The sequence below is a fragment of the Chlamydotis macqueenii genome, chromosome 1, assembly GCF_036417535.1.
Source record: "Chlamydotis macqueenii isolate bChlMac1 chromosome 1, bChlMac1.mat, whole genome shotgun sequence".
Lineage (NCBI taxonomy): Eukaryota > Metazoa > Chordata > Aves > Otidiformes > Otididae > Chlamydotis > Chlamydotis macqueenii.
Genome location: NC_141556.1, coordinates 199,393,652 through 199,411,735, shown reverse-complemented (window position 1 = coordinate 199,411,735; position 18,084 = coordinate 199,393,652). Strand labels below are relative to the sequence as shown.

At 41.8% G+C, this 18,084-nt stretch overlaps 1 protein-coding gene across 5 annotated transcripts in view; it reads left to right on the top strand.

Annotated features, from left to right (window-relative positions):
• The window catches only part of GRIA4 (glutamate ionotropic receptor AMPA type subunit 4), a 237,775-nt gene that overhangs the window by 203,475 nt on the left and 16,216 nt on the right, over positions 1-18,084 (top strand). For 2 of the 5 annotated variants that reach the window (XM_086739580.1, XM_086739583.1), the window contains exon 14: positions 17,007-17,121. The exons of the other annotated variants lie outside the window; for them this stretch is intronic. In XM_086739580.1, coding sequence (XP_086595706.1) covers positions 17,007-17,121 — 115 coding nt within the window. The remainder of the gene's footprint in view (positions 1-17,006; positions 17,122-18,084) is intronic. 5 annotated transcript variants of the gene reach the window in all.

Genomic DNA, 18,084 nt, shown 5'->3' with positions numbered 1-18,084 from the left:
CCACTTCCCTGGGCAGCCTGATCCAATGCTTGACTACCTTTTTGGTGAATAAACTTTTCCTCATATCCAATCTAAACCTCCCCTGGTGCAACTTGAGGCCATTTCCCCTTGTCCTATTGCTTGTTAGCAGCCTACTTTTCTCCAGACTAAAAAACCCCAGTTCCCTCAGCTGCTTCTCCTAAGACTTGTTTCTCCAGACCCCTTACCAGCTTCATTGCTCTTCTTTGGACACACTCCAGCACCTCAATCTCTTTGTTGTACTGAGGGGCCCAGGACTGAATACAGTATTCAAGGTGTGGCCTCACCAGTGCCGAGTACAGGGGGACAGTCACTTTGCTGCTCCTGCTGGCCACACTATTCCTGATACAATCCAGGATGCTGTTGGCCTTCTTGGCCACCTACATACACTGGTGGCTCATATTCAGTCAGCTGTCGACCAGTGGACCTGTTGGAGCGAGTCCAGAGGAGGGCCACGAAGATGATCAGAGGGCTGGAGCACCTTTCCTGTGAGGACAGACTGAGAGAGCTGGGGCTGTTCAGCCTGGAGAAGAGGAGGCTCCAGGGAGATCTTATAGCAGCCTTCCAGTACCTAAAGGGGACCTACAGGAAAGACGAGGAGAAACCCTTTAGCAGGGCCTGTTGTGACAGGACGAGGGGTAATGGTTTTAAAACAGAGGGAAGCAGATTCAGACTGGAGATAAGGAAAAAATTTTTTACGATGAGGGTGATGTAACACTGGAACAGGTTGCCCAGAGTGGAGATGTCCCTGCTCCTTGCCAGGGGCATTGGACTAGATGACCTTTAAAGGTCCCTTCCAACTCAAACTGTTCTATGATTCTATGAAGATATTTGCCTTGTTGGCCTTCCACCTGATTCTTACCCATAAACACTCATCCCAATTGTCACCATCATTAAGCTCTAGATAATACAAAAGAGTTATCATTGTTTCCAGTATATAGATCCTCTGAGGAACAAACTCTGCTTCTTGGCACTTCAGAAATAAATTTATCCTGCCCTTTTCCCTGCCATTTCCCCAATCCCTCATAAAACAGCTCAGCGGAGGGCAAGATGCAGCCCATTATATTTTAACAATGCAGCTCGTTATTATTTCTCTCTTTTCTTTTCATTACAACTCTCTGGCTGTTTAGGTGTCAATTCCCAGGAAAATGTCAGGCTTCAGAATATGTATTCATTAAGGGCACAAGGCAGCTACCATTTGAAGTTGATGGTACAGTTCTCACCAAGTAAAAGGCCTATCCCACTAAGAAAATAATTGTCCAGGTAAATTGTAGGTAGACTAAAGCAAGGGAGCAGGCCACTGAAAGGCATCTCAGCAGCTCATAACAATACCTCTCTGTGGAACTGACATTTGGGGAACAAATAGCACCTGAAAAACAGTTTGCGATTAATCTGTGTGGTAGTCGCAAAACTGCCCACTTCCAATTGACAGTAAGTACTACATGGACTCCCGAGAGACACAAAATGGGCATTTAGTCTTTATGCAGCCTTTACTCTTGTGAGAAAGCCCAAATCAAAAGTAGGGAAAAAAAGTTTATTTTATTTCTTATGGTTTCTTTGAGCTGAGAACAGTATCTTAGACTGGCACACTGTGCAACAGAATAGGCATTATGGAGGGAGTGAACATCCCAGAAATATATTGCCAATGAAAAAAAGTACAAAATGAGATTCAGGAGTTTTAGTATATAATTTAAGCTGCTCTATATCTTGGCATGACTTCTCCAAAATGTGGCTATTTCCCAACATCAGCATGACAGTGCTCAGGTACCAGATAAAAATGACCATATGTGCATCTTACTGAACAAGATAAGTTTATAAGATTGTATGATAAAACAGTGACTTGTAGTCGATCAGTAGTTATTTCTCTGAACTGGTCTACCTTGTATGTGGTAGGAAGTTCAGTCAAAACTACTGCTCTTTTTCTCAACTACATTTAGATATCCTTTGCTCAAGTCTCTGTATTTTTATATTTTCTGCCATCCTTCCTTTGGTTCCCATTCCAATTAAGTTACTGAGTAAGAGCTTAAATCAAAACTAAAAAAGGATTTAGCTCCTATTTAACCATATATTCTAGCAAATCACATGATGCTGAGCAATGCTGTGTGCTCTTTCGTTGACTGAGACTCTCTTTTAACAGCTTTTGGCAGGACTGGCAGTTTTCTGTAGTCAAAGTTTAACTACAATTTTCCCCACGCTTTTTAAAAGTCAAAAGTCAACTGGATGAAAGTGGTCCAAGCCTGACCTGATACAGAGACCTATTTTATTGTTACACTTCAGTTATTTCTTTCTACTCTAAAAGAACACATGAAAAGAAAAAAGAATAATCTGCCTCCAGGACCCAGAGAAGACAGAGCTTTTTTTTTTTGTTTTCCTCCCCCTCCTCCTCCACCACAGGCAGGAATAGCATCCGTGTGCAGGAAGATCCAGATCCCTTGAATCTTCCGCTACTAGCAGCAGGGATGAATAAGGCCTGCAGGTGAGAGCCGCCCCAACATCTGGCAGCCCATCTGTTACCTCCAGAACAGGCTTTCTCTGATTACACGTTAGGCTCATTCCAATCTATTTCTTATCTGGTTCCATTTAGTGCAGCCAAAAATTGCAACTGTGTCTTAAGAGAGGCTTTTCCATTCGGAATGAGACCTTTGACTTTCTTAGTGTGGGTGTAGGCACCTGATTTTGCACACAGTAGTGTGGAAATTCTTTTTATAGCATTTTATGCTGTAGCATTTATGTGGTTCAGATCTATTTTGGATCTCAAAACTCTGAGTCTACAGAAAAACATATCGAACCTGGTTGGAAATCTGTGAGTTTTTTCCAAAGGAATATCTTGACTTTTTCAGAATAAGCCAAATCACCCAAAATTCAAGTGCCTAAATAGAAACATTACTAGGTATTTTTTTCAGATTTTTACATTTTCAGCAGAAGTTTTGAATATGAATGTTTACACAAAATCTGTTTACTGGTTGCAACATAAAACAGTAAGAGCCAAGATGTAGACTGATGCTATTTCTTCATTGGTTTTAATTCAAAAGATTATGTCCTTCTGTGTGCAAAGCTGTGGGACCAGCTTTCCTACATTCAGACCTACATTCAGATGTTCTGCTCTTTTTAAGATCTGTCGCCTCAGATTTTAATCGGTATATGTTACTATTTTAATTTTACTCTAACTTTATCTGCTAATTATTTTTTTCCCTTTAAATCCACATGAACACTTAGCAATTAGTTCTGGTTGTGCAGAGTTTAAATAGTGCAAACTCAGGCTATGAAAGTGTAGTTCAAAGTGAACAGAAAGTCATCACAGTTTCTTGAGGATTCAGAAATTGTTCGTATCACAGTTAAATAAGCAGGCTGCTACATTTGGCATCTCTTTTAGATAGTGGGCAATTATCCAAGGCAGTTTCCAATTAGAGTGCTTTTAGTTCATCCAATTTGTAGGCCACAAGAGAAGATTTTGTGGCATCAAATAAAATAATTGCAAACATTCAGACCACATCTAGGATACTGCATCCTTTTTTGACCACCTAATTCAAGAGAAGCATCAATAAATTGAAGCCATTTCAGTAGAAGGTGGTCAAGATGGAGCTGAATCTGGAGCACCTGACCTGTGAAGAGAGGCTTAGGGAACTGGGCTTGTTCAGCCTGGAGCAGAGATGGCTTTGCGGGGGGACCTAAAAGCAGCCTGCATTGCCTATGGGAAGGTCTTTGAGGAGATGGAGCCAGGCTCTTCACAGCAGTGCAGGATGGGGAGGTAAGAGGCAATGGGCGTAAACCAAAACAGAAGAAGTTCAGACTGGATATAAGGAGGAACTTTTTTTTTCCCTGGCTGCCTGAGGACGGTCTGATAGTGACACTGGTTGCCCAGAGTAGTAGTGCAGTCTTCATCCTTGGATTTTTTCAAACCATGACTAGATGAAGCCCTGAGCAGCTTGGTCTGACCTCAGAGCTGACCCTGCTGTGAACAGGAGGCTGCACCAGAAACCTCCTGAGGTGCCTTCCAGACTCCACTATGCTATGATCCTTTTTTTGACAATTATGGATGTGAAAATGACATCTTCAGTCATCACATTGAATCTCCTGGAACTCCAGGAGTAATTGTAAAATTGTAGGAGCTTATGGAGAGGGATGTTTAAGTTTTCTGCTTGTTAGAAAGTCTTCTCCTCAACTTATGTAAAAGCTACTCCTGACCACTAGGCTTTAGTTATTATTTCTGTGAATTAAAGGTCAATCAGATTGTTCTTATCTATATCCCATTCTCATGCTGGAAAAGCAGAAGAGAGTGAGAGTATCTGAATTCAGTGAAGTAAGTGGCAGTGCTTCGTATCTCTGCTTTGCCAGGGCAAAGGGAGCTCTTAACTTCCCAAGCAGCCTTATACACCTGCTGAGCGTCTGACAGCATGGACCTTTGTGGAACCCCTAAGAGTAAGTCAAAAAGTGGAAAAGTTTTTTGTTACAGGAGTCAGACCACTCAGGTTGGCTGTCGCTCAATTTTGGCAGATTATGCAGAAAAATTAGAGTTTCTCATGGTTAAAGACTGAGCTGAGGTAATGTGCACAGAAGTTTAAGCTTAGTCTATCTCTAGGAAGTTATTTCCTTTGGGAGGCCAGAAGGATAAATTTTCTGTGAACACTTGCCTGAAAAGGCCTGAAGACCTCTGAGTGGCAATAAAGTATGGTTGAGTGAGCATGAGGCTGGAAGTCATGTCATACTGATGAGTTTAATTATGATTCTGCCCCAATTTTCTGGGAGTCTTGGAGGAGGTCAGTTCACCTTCTGGCTTCAGTTTCACCTTTGCAAATTGAGGGTAATGACAACTACCCATCAACCTCAGAGGGACAGTGAAGGTTAATAGCGTAGTGTTTGCTGTGCTGTGAATGTGTAAAGCCCATTCCTATTTCAGATGTTTGTATGATTATTTCAGATCCACGGAGGAACAAACCCCATGATAGATTTATCAGTGTCTTTGATCAAAGAAACTGTTTTGGAGACAAAACAATAGGGAAAATGTAACTTCAACTAATGGTTTCTTAAACAGTCTGTGGTCTATGACCACATGTTGTTCTGCCTTCCCTTTAGAAAGCAAGTGCAGAAATCTCCATCACCAGTGGAGTGCTCCAGCTTTTTTTTTTAATAAAAGTAGCATGTGGGCATGTATTCAGGACAGCAGCAATTACATTAGCTGGATCTCCATATGCACTGTGGAGATCTATTAGTAATTTCCATACCTTGTTTTCTCTGTAGCCTGGTTGCTTGTGTTTGAAACATTTTGGGCATGAGTATTGCTGTATTGATGTGATTGTGCTTGGTCTGACTGGTGTGAGCGCTGGTATATTTGCATTTGCTGCTGGGTACATGGCTCTGCTGATAGTGGCAACATTATATAGCTGTTTGCCAGAGGGTTTGGATTGCCCTTGTCTGATAATTTCACCTGATCTTGGACTGTTCAGCTAGCTTCAGGGCATTTTCATTATCAGCATGCTGGCTATTGGACTGACCATCTCGTCTGGTTGCTGGCACCATTTGTATTTGTCCCAGCCTATCAGATCTTCCTCATTAACTTCTGTGATAATATTCAGACAGAAAGTCCTAGGAACTCTTCCAGCTAATCCTCATTTTGGCTACTGACCAAATAAGGCTTTATATGACACAACTGTAATTGCTTCATTTGTATGGTATTGATCAGCCATTAGGCAAAACACAAGCCAGAATTTCAGTGAGGCTCAAGCTATGCAGTATTCCTTAGTGTTTGCATTGCAGCTGCAGCTAGAGCTCCCACTTGGGGAATGGACCCCCTATTTTTTCTCTCAGTCTCTGCTTCTAATTAAAATAATGAACTTCAAAGTGCTTGCATTATAATTAGACCAAAGCTTAAGAAACCATCTCTTAGCAGGGATCTTTCCATTTATTCCCTTCCTTATAATCCTTCTTTCTTAAAAACATTGGTATGGAGTCACAAAGAAGCATGTGGAGTTGCAGAAACCTCGCATGCCTCTTCTAAGTCTCATTTTAGATCTGATATCAGTGTATCAGCTATGCGGATAGGAATTAGTGTTCTGTTTCTGACGACAGTAAAAATTAAGCGTCCATCCTGATTTCTCAGTGTTGTCAATGGCTTTTGACATAGTGGCCTTGTTACGTTAATATGTTTGTGGACAGTGATGTCAGGTGAATGAATCCCCTCAGAACCAAACTGCATTCTTCCCCTGCAGCTTTCCCATGTAGGTTTACTAATGGATGAGCGAACTGTGTGTATGGCAGCAGTTTCAGTACCATACAGCATGCTTATGGTATTTAGCTTTGCGGTCATTTCATGCTTCATTCTCATTAAGGTGAGACTGGGACTTGGTGAGACCTGGTGGCTGAAAATATAACCAGGCAGGCAAAAGATTGGTGCTCACTGGAAACAGCACCTAAAATAGTGGGTATGGTTTCTAAAATAAAAATATAGAAATTCAATTGAATCTGGCTACTCTGCAAATTCCTGAGAACAGTGATAGCAGTAAGTTATCTTTTTTTCCCCAGTTAGAGCTGCTGAGAAAACAGCAGGAAGTTTTTTCTCTGACTGTGGCTCTTGCCACAGATACATATGTCTCTGCCACCCTGAAAGTAATTAAATGCAGCTCATTTTATATTAATCTTCTTCTCTTGAGGACATCTCAGAAACATTAGCTAGGATAGAGGACCTCTGTCACCTTTTATGGAACATCTTAAGCTGACGGTGAGGTAGTTTGTGAAAAAGGCATGCACAGATGCTCAGTTGAGCATCTTTACTTGTAGAAGTCACTCCGCTCCTGATTTTTTTTACAATTTCTTAATCTTAAACTGACATCTTAAACTAGTCAGTTGCTGTTATGAGGTCTTGCTGCTTGCAAGGAAGGAAATGTAGCAACATATCATAAGGAGGAGAATAACAGGAGAAGACCATGTCAAATAAAGTTACTCTTATCCCTCTTACCACTGTATACTCATAAAGAGTGAGATTTTGTCTGGCATAAATGACAAGTTGGAGAATTCTGATGGTGCAATCTCTTCAAACATTGCCAAAGTTGAACCAGTGTCCAAAAATGCCAAATATGCTCAGTACTACATTGAGAAAAATCTTGGGTTTATTGTGTTAGCTGCTGTGCTACCCACTGAATAGAACATACATTTATATAGCACATTGAGACACAGGGCTGGTTAGGAATCAGTAAACCTAATTTTTGCAGTGAGTCCAACAGGATATTTTCTTTTCCAGGATTTGTAGTGAGAGTCAGCAATGAATCCTGACTGCTTTGGGAGGTCACAGTAAAATTTCTTCTGGAGAGAGGTGACTCAGCCTAGGGCTGGGTCTTCCTGTGGATGAAAGCTGTGAAATGCTCAGTCCAAGGCATGGTATTTCTGCCACTGCTGGGACATGTTGAGTGGAGTGAAAAATTAGAAGCTGTTGAAACAGCTGCCACCTGCTTTGTGCTGGAAGATTTTGGTGTAGTAAAATCTTCCTCTGTGTGGAGCAACCAGAGTCCGTGACCTTAATAGGTTGTCTGGTAATCCATCAGTGACATCAAAGGCGTTGAGATGGATATAAATAAGGAAGAACTTTCAAAGTATAAGGAACCACACCCTGTTTCTATTCAATAAGCACTGAATTGCATCCAAAATAGAGACTTTTTTTCCCAGCCTCATTCTGGATGGAAATAGCCACTCTGTGACATTCAGAAGCATAAACCTAAAACGCCTTACAAATATGGTTAAGATATTATGTAAAATAAAATTACATCTACTAGCCAACATCAGTAATGATGAATAATGTTTTCAATCCTGTTAAAATCAAGTCATCCATTCAAAAAGCAAATAGATGACTTGTGCAGACGGTAAACTGCAGCATTTGGCTTTTTCTTGTGGATGGAGTGGCATAAGGAGACTGGATAACGTAATATAATGTCATTTAAAGAGACCGGCGCTAATGCAGTCTGGGTAGGAGAGGAGAGGGACAGCAAGAGACCTGGTAGAGCCTCATTACTGAGGCCCCCACCACGAGCCATTGCTGCCTCTCTTTCAGCAGCGCTAACCCAATTTTAATGGGACCTCTGCCTGGCACTGAACCATGTCCTGTGCCCCGCCACGAAACCCTTACCTGTCCATGCCAGTACTACCATTTTTCTCTCAATCAGAGGCACCTAAATTAAGGAGTTACTGGAGAGGCAAGTGAAAACAGCATCCGAACACCCTGCTGCCACAAACCCATGAGTCAAGGTCTGCTTTGCCTAAGGTGTAAAAGGCAAAAGGCTTTCTGCCAGCCATGCCAGAGGTGAATGTTACCCTACCTGAAACCATTAAGTATTTTAAATAAGTATTTTAAAATGCTCATTTTGCACATTATAAATGCTTTCAGGAATATAAAATGCATAACTAAAGTAAAGGTCTCAGGATTCCTAATGTTTCTGAAGCGAGAGAGAGTTTGGAGGAAGTTGGCAGTGGGCTAGGCCTATCCTCAGAGCAATTCCTGCAGCATAGAGACAATGCTACACCGGTGCTCAGACACTTGAAAAATCCCACTCAAGCCCTTAAAATACGCATTTTGAGTTGCAAGTGTTGGAGTGCAGCAGCCTATTCGCATAATCCTGCTGATGCTGCAATCAGCAAGAAAAATCATGCTTTGAAAAGTGAGGCTGCTCAATAAGAACAGGATTAGATAGTCCTTAGCAAAAATTAAAATAGCTCAGAGTTGAGAGAAACTGCTGTTTCTGTTTCTACTAAAGACTATATACTGAACTAATACGAACAGTTACTCTAGGGACAATTTTATGTGTTTTTTATTTACAGCAAAGCTTTGTATAAAGCAGAGAAACAAGCTGAGTTGCCTTCCCAGGTCAACTGCTGTTGTTTTTACACAAACAAAATACATATTTAATTGCTGGTGCCATGAAGTGTTTGCATACTCTAATTGGAGTATCTTGCTGCAAAACAGCTTTCAATTTATATAAATATTTTAAACTACAGTCATCAGACCTCTAACTGGTGTAAATTGTCAGAGCTTCTTTGAATTCAAAGTAGCTATGGCAATTTTTAGCAGCAGTGGGTCTCCCATTAATTGGAGCTCCTGCTGATCTTCAAGGTGTCAGTTTGGCTCACATTTGTTTACAAAGCTCAGTAAGTAACCAAGCTGCAACCTAGGATACACATAGAAGCTGTGAGTACTCAGTGCCCCTGGAAATTAACCATCTAATTTGGATGGCTAAATGAAGAGCGTTGTACTTATTTTAATTAGCCACAATTGGAAAGTATTTACTTTAAATTTCCAATTTCTAAACAAAGAATAACAGTACATACACACTCTTGAAAAGATTCTTCGTGTTTATAGAATATTTTCAGATATTGTTCTGGAAGACATGTTTTAAATGCAATTGGGTAGGAGATGTTTAAATACCATTGATAAATGCTATTAGCTTCTAATGCAGCATAGAACCTGCCTATAGCTTTTTTGCAAGACTTTTCGCGTTCGACAGGCCAGTCTGTTCCTCATGGGTATGTGGATTTTGCAAAAGTGAAATCAAGAGGCACTCACTGTCCTGGTGGATCCTCCGCTGGGCCTGGGCACTCAGTGGAGATGGCTGGTCACGTCTTTTCTCCCATCATCCCATGTATATCGCAACAGAAGAATTTAGCAGGACACCCTGAGACCCACTGCAGAAGAGATAGTATTGTTGTGAAGGCTCACAACTTGAATACTAGTAATTCTTTATTTGATATAAATGCTGAGTAAACTATCAGAGCAAGTGCCAAGGACGCTATTTTCTTTGAACTCTCAGCTACATGTGAAAATGTCTTGATATGTACTGTGCTTCAGTATTTGAATACAATTTTTTCATACAAATAGCATTACAGCATGCAAACCTCTATAAATCCCAGTACAAAAATTATTCCTATAAATTTTTGAACATGTTTAAAAAGATTTGATTCCAAAGCTGGCCCTTCGTTACTAAAATTAAGGTTGTTTTTCTTGTAAAAATGCTCTTGCATTAGCTCTCTTTTAATATTTGCATTATTGATCCTTCAAACCTTCTGAGTATAGAATGATGTAAGCTTTGGCTGCATCTTCCTCGTTAACGGAATGCTTGTTTCATTCCTAATTTATTAAACATATTCAGCCAGTGCCATGCAGCTTTACACTTAATTTCTCTTGATGAATTTTCAAACACCCTTAAACTGTGCTCCATTTGTGTTGTGTTACAATCTGCCATCAGCACTTTTCGAAACGTGGTTAAAATAAATAGCTCAGAAGCTGGGCAGGTTTTATCTTTTTTGCTTGGTCAGGTTGCATTTTATTTTTTCCCATTTAAATGGATGATATGAACAAGCTGTAAAAACGCATCCACTTGTGTTTCACTAAATACGTCTGAGGCATCCTCAGCTGCATCCGGGGAGCGTTGGGTTGTGCAGTGAAGGGAGGCTCTGGGGCAACTGTGGCCTCCTCCCAAGCCACCTGGGCTGGATACAGATTAGATCATGAGAAAATAACTGCGATTCACATCACTGAAATAAGGTCACTGAACTCGGCTTCACCGGGCTCTCTTTCTGCCTTGTCCCAAGGGAGGATCCCCTCCAGCCTGTGCTAGGAGCACCAAGGGGCATGTCTGGGAGACAACTGCATCAGCAGGTAGCTGCAGGGAGAGACGTCCAAAGTGCAAGGAAGAAAATGAGCTTTGAGTTGTTTGAGATGCGTCATTGATTGCCAGCATGTTGCTGGCTGTGACATTGTGGCCTTGGGAAAGTTTGTTCCTTCAGTGAGCTTCTCCTGTGGGTGCATGACCACATCCGTGGTGCATCACTTCTTTCCAGGCACTACTTATATAGGAGTATATATACAACAAACTTCTATGACAAAGTAGTCATGGATTTTACTAGAATAGAAACGAAATCCCTGTATTTTGCCAGTTGGACCATGCTTCACATATGGCCCACCTGTGGTGCTTCAGTCATTTAACATTCAGGTACTCTTTGACATTTGCTGTACATTCAGAAAACCTAAGGTTAAACAGAGGTGGCATCCCTCCACACAATGTGACTTCTGGGTGACCGAGAGATTTTGGAGACTTGAAAATCCTTGTGGGAAGGATTTGTGAAAAGCCTTTTAGAGGGTCAGGGTCTCTGCTTCTGCCTCAGTAACTGTGGTGGTGGCACCAGCAGTTCTGGGACGATACGCTGTGCAACACGGCTGCAGTTTAAACAAAGCTGCCTCTCTGTATGTAGAGTTTAACTAGTGAGTCATGTTATTTTTTCACATCCTGTTTGTTCATTATTTCAGGTGAAAAACATCCCTAATGCTAAGCAGTGAAAGAACAGTGCCGCCGTCTGTAAAGATAATGGCAGAATTTCACCTCGAATCTGCCCAGGGTTCAGGGAAGTATTTTGCTATCTAACGTGCCAGTTGCACAGAATTTATGAGACTAAGTTCAGGAAAGGGATTCAGGAAAATGTCAAAGCTGTTTAAATAGCTAAGACATTTAAGTTTTCCTGGCAAAACTCTACTGGTTGCCTAAAAGGTTGTTATTAAATGCTCCCAGCAGAGATCCTGCCTTTGTTGTAATGAGTACTTAGGGACCTGTCTGTGGCATTATGCCATCCCGTATTCAAAAACAGGTATTCTGGGACCTGCCTTCATGGAGGTCATCTCCTTCACTACATGTGCTCAGGCTGACTCCCCTGAACTGCATTGCAGATAGTGCTGAGCACTGCTGATGGGTGGTGCTCTCCCCTCCATCCCGTGAACCACTGTGCATCCAGACATTTTGGGAGCTGAAAGACTTAGCCAAAAAGCAGCTGTGGCCAAGTCTGTAGATACTTGTTCAAGTCTGATCAGGCTGGAGAGAGCCTTTTCTACCTACTGCATGTATTCTTGTTTTGGGCAATGGGCTGTTGAAAACAGGCCTGATTTTACCATGCAGGATGCATTTCACGTTTTAGTTTCTGGTTTCTTGGAGATACTGCATTGCCGTGCTGAAATAGGTGCTTAAAAAAATGCGTTAAGCAGAATTTGGTGCCCCCTTCCGTGCTGTTCCCCTGTGACTGTCTCAAACTTCCAGCAGTGCTTAGGATGTTGGCTACTGTAGTATGTGGTCCCTAGCCTGGGCATCTGTTTCATTCCCTTACGGTGCAGGGACCTTTGTGTGTCTTCATCAGCCTTGGAAATGCCCCTCCTGCGGTGGAGCACATAATTGCTGGGTGCCACAGTGTTGTATGCTGTTCAGGTTGTTTGTTGAACGCCTGCCTCACCGCTGAAGTCCAACAGATGCGTCATCTGTTAACCATTGCTGTGACCCAGACTCACTAGAAGTCAAAGCAGACCTCTCTGCCAGCTTTCCTGGGCTTTGGGCAAGCAACCTACTGCAGTTCTTCTGGGTGGCAGATAAGTTATCTGTCTGGAGTCATAGATGTTCTTTTGCAAGGAACTGGGTAGTTGCGCTGTCATCTGTCTGTGCGGTTTTATCTTTTGCTAACTGTGAAAGGCATATCTGCAGTTGGCACAAGTAGGGTCTTTAAAAAAAGTGACACCGATTAGTGTTGTAAAATACTTATTACCATTTATTTTTGGAAAGATGGAAAGTTAATTTAAATGAGTGAGAATGATTTAATTCTCATCAAGTTTTTCATACTGTAATTCTATAGGCAGCTTAAAAAAGGCAGTGATCCATACATTGAAATCACTGTCTGTGCACTCAAGTAATTGTGAAGTGAGGTATCATTGTAATGCAAGCACTGTGGTTTTGGCTGAACTGGCTTGACTGTTGCTTACAAGGACTCTGTTTTCTTCTATGTCATAGAAAAGGCAGGATTATGCAGTGACAGCAGGGATTAAGAGTCAAATATTAAAGCACTTGCCTGCTTTCTACTATTAAACCCTTACTCTTGCAAAGATTTCAGTTCCTTTATTGAGGAACACATTGTTCTTCAGTGGGAGTTTTGACTAAGTGTGGTATTGAGGATACGGTCCTATTTTTTGATGATGAAAGAACAGTTTCTGCCACAGATGTTCAAGTTTCAAAATTACTTTCTCTGTGGCACAACGACGTGCTGTCTAGAATGAGTATGAGTGACCTAGCCTGGCTCTGAGATCTCAGGTATATAATTTTCAATGTGATCATCATTGCGCCTATCGGGATCTCAGGAGCAACATTTCTGTGGGAGGTACAGTAGTGTTGAGCAAAGGCTCTCTGTGTTTTGCTGACCAGAAGGAAATTATTTATTTCCCCATGTTGAGGTGGACCTGGATAACAAAGCAGCAGAGAAAGCAGTGTGAAACTAACCTGGTTTTACATGGCCTGCTAGACATAATGAGGACAATAATGTGCGACATTTATAAACAATACTGTTTAATTTCAGAGCAATGATTGCAGCTTAAATCCACATTTACTTCTTCATCCTTTTTATTTCCATTTCTCTATTGTGCTGTGAAACTGTCTATGGATATGGCTAATAACCCAGCTAAATAACCCTCTCATGAATGGGTTTCATTTATTTATTTATTTATCACTCTAGGATTACTATCAACCAGCTGGAGCTTTTCTAAATGACTGTGGGAAAATTTTCCTTGATAATCTTCAATGCTTTGAAAGACAAATTCAGACATTTGGCAAGTGAGAAAGCTCTTTACCTTCAACGTGGAAATTAAACATGAAAACTTATATTAGTTGTCAAAAAAAAAATTGCCTAGTTGTTTTTTATTAATCTTAGAATATCCAGATAAAAGGACTAAGAAGAAAACTTGAAAAGCTTGGAAAAATGTTGGAAGTTATCAGGTAACATCTTCACCGAGATAAGATAAAGACTGAAAAAACAACCTTTCTAAGGATTTTAGCATAAGGACTTTCTCTAATTCAATGAGTTTTAGTGTTCACACTTGAGAGACTACAGTTTAGAGGAAAAAGTACGAAGATGCACTTACAGATGGACTGATTGATAGGGCTTCCCATCTGCTTTAAAATGAGACTGTGCTTAAGTGGGTCATTGAATTGAGAGTTAGTGATATTCATTGAGATATATTTCATTTTTCATGGGAGTGATCACTCCTGCCTGCATCTCTAGCACTGTCAAAGCAGCTGTTTATGTTATTGCTACCCAGTGTGACAATTAGACGTAGCAACATTAACTTAGACCTTGGTTTGGTTCCTGTTGAAAGAGTTCTGACATTGACTTTGTAGACATCAGTTTCCAGCTATATATCTAAGCCATTTTCAGAGTAACCCAGCTGTGATGCTGCTCAGCATCAAAGAAGTAGCATTTCTAGGATCATCTTTCATCTATGGGTCAGTCTCAATGTCCTTACAAAGGTAAAATTTACATTTAGTGTACTGGAAATTTGGCTGTGAAGTGGCAAGGTTGGCCACACAGTTACCATTCTGAATGGGGCAAACAAGCCAAAACCCTAGGCTTTGTAGCTAAAAGCTGAGTAGGACTACATATTTTGTAGTAAATACGGCTGGTTGAAAAGCAATTGCTTCCTAGAACAAAATGGACAAATGAACAATTTCATTCCCATTTTGCCATCTTTCCTCTCCCTCTGGAGTATGAACCATAATTAGAGCACTTAGACAAAATCACATTTGTCAGCCTGGCTGCTAAATTCCTCTTAAAGCTTCATCCACAAAGAGCAGTCTGTTATCACTCCCACTACAGCCGACAGTTCTCTTTTTGACTTGCAGGGACAGACAAGTGATTTCTTTATCTCTATTGAAACTCTCGTATAAATGTAACCGCAGTGAAGCTAGGTGAAGTCAAATCTACACACAAGCAGTTCCCAGACTTCATGACCAGCCAGCAAAGACCTGTCTTGGTTCCAGCAGGAGCTACGTGAAAAGCTGTTACCAGACAGTGAAGGTGTCTCCTGAAGCTGACATTTATCACGCAAACAGGTCAATGTTGTAAGGAGCACTCCGTAAGCTGTGAAATACTGTTGTCTGTACCTGTTTGCCAGGAAGATATCTCTCCCGATGAGTAAGAGAAAAATTTCTATTCTAAGACCAGAAGGGATCCCCAGAGACCATAGACCAGCTGTCTCTAGAGAAGGTGAATCACAAGCCCCTGTAGCTTCTGGTGCCCAAAGATCTGGTGGAGCCCTGCCACCAGAGGATCTCTCTTGCCCAGTCCTTCTCCAAATGCTTTGAAAGTCTTGCATCCTGACGTAATTGATGAGGGGAGGATGCCATTGACAGACATAGCTCTTGCCAAATCCCACTCAGCCCTGACAGACAGATCTTGACACCGTTAAACAAATTCAGAGGGAGAAACTCCATCTTTCTCAACCGCATATTGTCCCTGAAAAGCAGTAGTTAAGATGTTGGCACCTCACAGATCATTTCTCTCCCTCTGGAGATGGTGCTTCAAGGATATGATGCCACTGCTCCACATGCCTTTGCAGATCTGCAAGCAAGTTTATTATTAGGAATTACGAATAAATATTGATGTGGTTTTGTACCGTTGCGATATGTGCCTGTTGAGGCTCTTAATAGTAAAAATAGAAAGTTATACAAGTGCAAAGGTTCCTCAGGAGGTGATGAAGGCTGCATAAATGCCTTGGCAGATTAGTTACCAACTGATTTTAAAATGTCATATAGTGACTGTAGTTCCTATCATAAATCCAGGTGCCTTACATTTGAGTTTGTATGGCAATCTATACTGTCTACCCTCTGCCATCCAATCTTAATGCTCTCTGGACACCTAAAGGAAAACCTCGAGCACGCACAGAAGCAACACCATCCTCAGACTAGCTGTGTCCCTTTCTTGCCTGAATTCCAGTGCACTCTCAGCAGCCTTGAGTTCATACAGAAGCGGTGATTCTGTGCTTTGGCCTTCGTGCTGGCAACCCCCCTCTGCCTGCACAGATCTGAGGTCTCTCAGATATTTCTCTCATCTGAGGAAAGAGCACTTAAACATGAGATGGAAGACACCAGCTTCATGGAGCTGCTTTCTGTTTGTAGTGCCTGCACCACTGTGCTGCTAGCAGTGCAGGGTTCGTCCTTCATCCAGTGGTAGAATAACCTGGATAAACTCTCCAGGGAAGAGTCCTCAGGGTGTTCTGGCTACCTGCTTGTATCTCAGCACTCAGCAGATGGGCTGGGTTTGGTCTTAGCAGAGCTTGAGCTTTGGCTTGGCTGCGCTGTCCCCAGGTTTTCCCAGAGAGGATGCCCTCCACCACCATCTTCCTCCCCCACACCGTGGGTGCCCTTTGGGCTGGGAGACAGGGTGTTCTCCCAGGATAGCAGGGCAGTCCCTGGAGTCAGGGCACTAAGCTGGACCCCGGGTCTTGCATTTCAGCTAAGGCTCTACTGTGCAAAGGGAGCAGGACTCTAGAGCCTGCATCCCAAATGTGTAGATGTGCCTGCAGCAGGTGATGAAGCTTCAGACCTGCAGGACTCCCGGCACCTCTTTGTGCATTGTTTTCTCTTGATAGTGTCGTAGTCAGCCTGCAAGCTGTTAGCGCTCTTCTTCAGCTGCACCTCAGACTGCCTGTTTCTGGAGCCGTAGCCCATGGTTTGTGCAGCTCTGATGTGCTACACATCAAAACTGTATGTGACACAGTGACTGGCAGCACCTAGCACAAGCCGTCTGGATCTCGCCTCTTTAGTGTATGGGAATACATTTTCCCATCTACTTGAAAAGTCCGCCTGGGCCCACAATAAACAGATACTCTAAATATAGATTCAAGTAAGTCTGTGTAAATCAGTTATAATTCCAGGCAGAGTTTTATCATCATTTTGCAAAAATTGTTTTGGTTGGTTGATAGAATTTTCTTCTTAAAATCCAAGCCGTCCTGAAAATCATTTCTACACAGGAAACACATTTTTCACATTTGAAAGCAACTACAATTATTTGTGCTGCCAAGGGCTTTGAAATATGGAAATGAGAGGTTTATTTAGTGTGTGGATCAAGCTTATAAACAGCTTAAGTCCTCATTCCTTCTAACATCTTAACAGCTGTGCAGTTTCTTACAAAATATGTTTTATCGTTTCAAGAAATGCTGTTAACCTCGCAGTTTTAAAACTGAATGAACAAGGCCTCTTGGACAAATTGAAAAACAAATGGTGGTACGACAAAGGAGAATGTGGCAGCGGGGGAGGTGACTCCAAGGTTAGCCTCAATGTCACCAAAAGCGGGTAAACAGTATGTGAAGTAATTGGTGCATCTGCTGGGGTTTTACCTGCGACGAAACAGCTTCACCGGTAGCACAGCACTGCTGGTACCTGCAGCTGAAATCTAGCTGTATGCAATTACTGTCAAAGCAAAAATATTTGCATTTACTTAAGCATCCCAAGGGGAACTCGTAAACAGTCTCTGGTATGAGCTCTATCACCAGTTTTCAGAAACTTGCATCTTCTGAAATCATGATGAGCCTTTTCCAAAATTGTTTTCATAAATAAGCAGTTTGAAACCTTCAGGAGCAAATACCAACTCAGGCTTTATTCTACTGTATAGTACTACCCAAAGTATTTTTCAGTGACAAAGGAGGAAAAGGGTGAAAATCAGTAAGACTGCTTCCTGGCAGTAATCTAATGCATGGTCCAGGCTCAGGGATGCACTGTTGACACAAACAACACTGGTACAAATTATGATTTTCACACAAGTATCCAAAATAGGAGGGCGAATTTCAGCTAAAATATCTTTACGGTGACATTTCCTCATATCTTACCAGCAAACTGAAATCCACGGTGGTTCCCTAGGCAGAATTTATCAGACAGGAATTTTAGGCTGAATTTTAAGCTGAGGTGATGATAGCTTCTTACTCTTCCTGCATTTCCTCATCTTCCATATGGCCAGTGCCACTACTTCTTTGCCTCCTCACAGCTTCCTTTTGGGAAACTGCCTTGTGCTGAAAAGAAGCAAAGATGTGGAAGTGGAAGATGTTGAGCTAGAGGAGAATGAAGATGTTAAAAATACCCCTTCTGTTCCAGGCAGGATGTAATAATATTGATTTATGTGCTTGTGTGTGAACAATATATAAGAGAATGCTGCACAGGTAACTGTGCAGGCACAGAGCTAGTCAAATGATGAAATTTGACTGATTTGTCATACACAGTTTAGGTAGCTTTCTCT